The sequence below is a fragment of the Quercus suber genome, unplaced genomic scaffold, assembly GCF_002906115.3.
Source record: "Quercus suber isolate HL8 unplaced genomic scaffold, Cork oak 2.0 scaffold_18, whole genome shotgun sequence".
NCBI classification, from domain to species: Eukaryota; Viridiplantae; Streptophyta; class Magnoliopsida; order Fagales; family Fagaceae; genus Quercus; species Quercus suber.
Window position 1 is genome coordinate 60,231 of NW_027069483.1, and position 6,256 is coordinate 66,486.

Genomic DNA, 6,256 nt, shown 5'->3' on the forward strand with positions numbered 1-6,256 from the left:
ACAAAAGCATTGGTCACATTTGGGTTGGGCCCCAAGCAAACTTAGAGACAAAACTGTGTGTCAAATCAGGGTTTTGATAGTTTTTGCAACATTGTATGTGGTGCAATAAATAAATGAACCCCGTGGCAAAACCCAATAGCAAATTTTCCTCAATAATGAATCCCTTGTGACCCCAAAAGTAAAATGTTGACTCTCATACATCAAGTTGTGTTGTTTTAGGGTCCCAATTGTCACTTGCCACACGTGGTTCCTAGGTGGCTTGGAAAAGGACCCCAATGCGGCTTGACCAAGTTTACCAATTTTTTTGCTTAGATTCACAGCTTAACATGGCATGAAGACCTTCTATATATTTGCATTTTCCATATCTAGCTTATACTTGACTTTTTTTTTGGAGATAATTTTAATCTATAATCGTATAATATATGTTCTTGATGATTACTTTTTTTCATCAAACCAAAACGTTAATTAGTTTTTTGATGTAAGTGGAGATCAAATTGAACCCATATTTGAGTACCTCTTACTTTGTTATCACTACATCAAATTGTTATTTCGGTTAATAGTCCAATTTGACAATTTCTATCATGTCTAAATATTTTCAACTTAATTTTTAAGTAAAGTCATCTTAGTAAGAAAAATTATCTATAGCATAGCCGTTATATGCATTCACATTCTTACAATGTGTGGACTCTCATAATATGTAGATCTCATATAATTCAATGGGTGGCTAGTTGGCTTCATACAATTGTACCATAAGATATCCTTTCCTTCTAGTAAAATATGTCACTTGTTGACATTGAAGTCATAAAACGGACCGAAGCTCTCAAAAGCACGTGAAAGAGAGTTAAGATGTAAAGAAATTCATAGTTTTGATCCTACCATATAGACTAAGACAAGTCGGAGTTGACTTTAAATTTTGAAACCATTTATGAAATTAAACGTGACAACTGGCAAGGATTAAGAACTAATCATCTTAAGTTTCTACATCAAATTTCGAATTGCGTTAAAGGGCACATAGTAAAAACATCACACCTGTACCACAAAACAATCTAATTATTTTAACGTACATTCATATCCATAGTCAAAGCTAAAGATTCTGTATGTGTTAGTCGGTAAGAACTTTTCAATGCAATTATTTTTTTTAAGAGAATTTCAAATTAAGATATCTGCTTTTGATGATAGTTTTTTTATCATTAGTCCAAGACACCAATTGCTTTTTGGTACCATCAAAGACTTTACCAGTTGAGTTAATTAGAACCCACTTTTCTTAATAATTATTAAGCACAAATTGGAAAAGGCTGAATATTTTGGAAATCAATTCCATGTGTTTCTAAGGACTTTGTGACCCATTGATATTATCTGGTATCTTCATAGGTAGAGTTTGAGTTTGAATCTCTCACATAATGTAAGGAAAAAAAAAATACACTCCTTGTGTTTTGTTTATCTTCTTCATCTCTGTTTGACAAGATTGTTGAGATATCTTCCCTAGCCCATTTTTTAAATGGTTCTGGACGATGTCTCCATAGACCAAGATTGATGTTTAATACACATTTTGGGCTGGATTTGAGATTGAGAAAATGCCAAACAGCAATTCTATCATTAGTCTAACTTGGGCCTAGCCTGGTTTTCGGGTTCATCTCTAACTTGGGCAGAGCGTGGTTTCAAACCCAGTAGCTGTATTCGGCTCTATTTTTTTTTTTTTCTTCCATGTAATACCATTATACCATCACACACTAGATCCAATAAATCATGATTCAATTTTTCTCATGTCAAGGGCAGTATATAAGAAAAGGAAAAATCTCTAGGGAGCAACTATATATTTTTAAATTAACATTATTTTTTTTTTTAATAGCATAAATCATTCCATAAACTCTAGAACAGATTTTCTTCTTTTCCTTTTTTTTTTCCCTTACTTTTGTGGGTATTAAGAAACTTACAGTTGATCATGGAGGAAATGACATAATAGATAATATTTAGTCAGAACATGAAATATGTTATGACAAGAAATTTAGAGTTACGGGTACATAGTGGGTACTAGTTAAAATAATTAATAAAATATCTTGTTGTCGAATAATAATCTTGGAATAAAATCCTGTCAACGCTGAGAGAGAGATTATGTATCTTATTCTGGTAAGAATTTAATTTCTTAGGTTAAAAAAAAAAAAAAAGCCGAAAGAAAAAAAATCCTTATAGATCTTATTCTGGTAATTTCTTAAGATTCATTTTTATTGCAAATAACTCACACCAGGGAAACAATAAAAGTTACCAATGCTTCTTAACCAAAAAAAAAAAAAAAGTACAAAAAAAAAAAAAAAAAAAACCAGAAAACAAGTTCCCAATGCACGTTTTCTCCAAAATAAAAAAAATAAAAGCTTTCCCAATGCATACAGTGCAACTGGCAAGATTAAAATTTAAATGCTTTCAATTTATTTATTTATTTTTAAGATGCTTTCAATTTATTTTGGAAAGGAATAATCCAATATAGGATAGATAATCCTAATTTGGAAATATACTTGGTAACATGGTTGGGACCATTTCATTTACATTAAATACTATATTTTATATGAAGACAATATAAATGCACTTCACATTTATGTTAAGAAATCCAATTTGTGATTATCTATTTTTTTTTATTATTGAGAAATGATATGTCTACAATCTTTTTACAACAAATCTTAAATAGCAGCTTGTTATTGTTGGAGCAAAAAAGTAATCTTAGTGTTAAGTTCAAATTTGAACTAATAACAACTGACCACTTGTGATTTGTTGTAAAAATGTTATAGATGTAGCATCTCTCTTTTTTATTTGCATGCCAACATTTTCACAAGGCATGTTGTTGTGGTATATACATTTATAGATGTCGAGAGTAATTATTCATAAGCAATTTTGATTATAAATAGACCCACTTCAACCTTTTCGTTAATTAGAAACTTTTTTTTATTAATGTAGCCCCATGAGATTGTGTATTAGATAATATTGATCGATCGGATCAGTGATTTACCAGATTTGGACATTATGTTTAGGTTGAAGATACTTTGGGTAATGCATGAATATAATCCGGTTCATCTTCAATCGGGTAATTAATAAGTTTATCTTGCTAAATTTTTCACGTCACATTTTGTTTTGTCAGTCTGCTTTGACTTGTAGTTAATGGATTTCGAATGGTGATGTAGAGCTTGTAAGGCTGTAAGCTATATATGGGTGCGGCTAATAATGGTTTGATTTCATAATCAACTTGTCTCCTGTATGAAACCCAGATTATAAACAATGTAGCTTCTTTTAATTGTGCTCTCTATTAAAGTAGTATAGCTTTTTACCCATATAAAATTGGATAACTTGGAACTACTAAACTACAATCCTTTTTGATTTTATAGCCATGACATAGGTTTTTTAGTTTTTGTATAAAAACCCGTACTTTGACTGTCTCTCTCTCTCAATTATTATAACAAGCAAAAGATAGATATTCAACTGTAGGTTTCTCTCGATAATTCAATTATTATAATAGGCTAAAGACAAGAGATTTAAACTATGATTCTCCTTATAAAGGAGACCAAATAATGCCACCAAGTTATAAAACTCTTAACAGATAACTCTATCTTTTATGTTTCCATTAAATTCAGTGTTGGTTTTAATAAGCAAGCTATTGAAGAAATTGATTTATAACAATTTGATACTGTACGTCAACGGATTCTAAAAATAAATGTATGTTACACATCAATAAAAAAATTTACATAAAATTAAATTCTATTCCGCCTATACGTGATTAGAAAATTTAAAACACAGAGAATATATATAAAAAAAATCTACATTAAATTACAGGAAGTGTACACGTATTTTACCTTATAAAATAATGTCACCACCAGGAAAATATCAAGTGTGTAAAACTTTTAGTACTAACTAGCCAAAAAAAAAACTAGCAGTGACTCGCAAGATGGGCGGAATTAGGATCTTTATTTTGAACAATACTTTGGTTTGTCTAGGATCTGCACGAACCCAAAAATACATATTGGTCGAAGCAGCTTAATTTACTTGAGCCCAACCTAATATAATCTGTTGTGAGCAAACCCAGGTTTAATCAAATCATTGACATTTATAGTGAAAGTGTTGAATTAATATAGCTAATTATTATTGACTTATTTTGTTCAAAAAATAAATTGGATCAGGATAAAATTATTTTTACATCTAGAAGAAATGAAGTTTAAAAATCTGTACATAAATTAAATAAGAAAAAAAAAAAAAAACTGAACAAAACAAAACAAGCACAAATGTATTCTGGTAACATTTTGAAATAAATTAAGAGAAATTAACGAATCGTGTTTACTTTTTATTAATTTTGGCAATAAGATTTCGATCTATACACTCTTTGGTCAAAAGAAATATTCTATAAGGGTTATTAAAATGTTGGTGAAATCTATGCCAAAAGAAAAAGGAAAATCTTGTATATTAAATTTAGAAGGATATCTTCATTTTTAAATCATGCAAGTGTGGTCCATGTGGACAAGTTCTACTATAATATATATAGAATTATATTTAAGATTTATGCATGGAGCAAATAGAAGATAGATGCTATTTATATAAAAGCACAATGGAATATCCCTTAACTTATTCTTTAAATTTTCATTTCTCTAAACAAAGTTTGAACCTAAGAACCACCTTCAGTCCCATGCAAGGACTAATTAATAACCTCACAAATCACGCATATCTTAAATAATAAAAAAACATATAAATCCCATAAAATAAATGTACCACAGAAAACTTTTAAAGATATACAATCCTTACAACATAACCCTAGAGCAAACTTAAGAGATTGTTTGCAATAAGATAAGAAGCATAAGCATCATGAATGGCATACTTGACCTGTTCATGTGAAAAAACCCTAGCACCCCAATCTGAGAAAGTAACACTTTTTGGCTCCTCATAGTACACCCCAACTTCACTGGCTAACTCAACTAAACCACACCCATCAAGGTTAGGCTTCTTAAGCACCCTAGCAGCCAAATGACCCAGTTCCACACCAGTCTTACAACCGAACATCTGGGGCCATTGTAGTATTTTCTTGACCTTATCCTTCACTCCAATGCCAACGAAACACACATTTGAATCACTCAAAAATTTCTTGATGGATTCATTTCCTGAATCCAAGTAGTATAATTGAACTATAAGACAGCGAGTCCCAATACAAAGGATCAATAACATTGCACCATTGAAATTGGGTTTGCACTTGATATCAAATGCCACAATAGGTGCAACCAAAGGCTTTTCAAAGGAAGACCTTAGCTCATCAATATGACCATCTACTAGAACAGCACGGTCCACTACACTTGCCTTTACATAAACTCCTTGTATTTCTATTTCATACAGGCACATTTTGGATAGGAGAGAAATGGGAATCATAGTGTTTTTTTAGCTTCTAACCTTCACCCTAGCTAGGCATGATGAGAAAGCACTAGCTGCATTGTGTTAGTTTATAGAAGTGAGAGTTTGGTGGTTCGGTGGCAACTGAACTTCAATTACTTTCTGCTCATGTAAGTTGTCTTATTAGTTTAATAAAGACTGTAAAATGTCTTATTATATAGTTGGTAAAGTTTCTTGATGTTACACCTGAATTTCAGAGTTCTCTCATTTTTATTGAAACAGATAATGAAGAGCTTCTAAATTTTAAAAACAGTAAATATTGAGTTACTTGGTAAAGTCTTTTAGCATCACACATGAATCTTTCAATCAAATAATACTTTTGAAATGTAAATTCATAAAATGTCTTATTAGTTGGTAAAGTTTTTTGACGTTACACTCAAACCTTAAAATTCTACTTTATACTAAAATGACTTAGTTGGACAACTTCCAAATATATAGGCAATGAAATGTTAAATTACTTTTCTCTTGGCGTTTTACATAAATCGATTTCCTTCAATGCAATGATATATTCTCAAATATATTGAGAAATTAGGAAATGAACATTGAGGTGCTTCCCAATATAAGAGTCTAATGAGACTTCAGGGATTAAATAAAGAACACAATAACGGCTTGTTAAGAAATTCATTGGAACTGGTTCAATTGACAAACAGACCAAATGCATGCACAAATTTCTACTCTGATTGTTTAATGACCAAACTTCACTTCTTGGTATCCCTCTATAAGCAACTCAGAAGGCAAATTGTATGAGTATCAGAACTTATCAAGAAAGCTGAAGTTCACATTTTACCTTCAAATTAATATTTTACATAAAGCTGATACTCATGAGATATTGCAACACTGAATA

General features: G+C 30.8%; 1 protein-coding gene across 1 annotated transcript; it reads right to left on the reverse strand.

Annotated features, from left to right (window-relative positions):
- Positions 1-4,785: 4,785 nt before the first annotated feature.
- LOC112007096 (uncharacterized) lies at positions 4,786-5,364 on the reverse strand. The gene has a single exon (XM_024039403.1). The coding sequence runs from the start codon at positions 5,362-5,364 to the stop codon at positions 4,786-4,788; it is 579 nt and encodes a 192-aa protein (XP_023895171.1).
- Between the last annotated feature and the right edge of the window lie 892 nt (positions 5,365-6,256).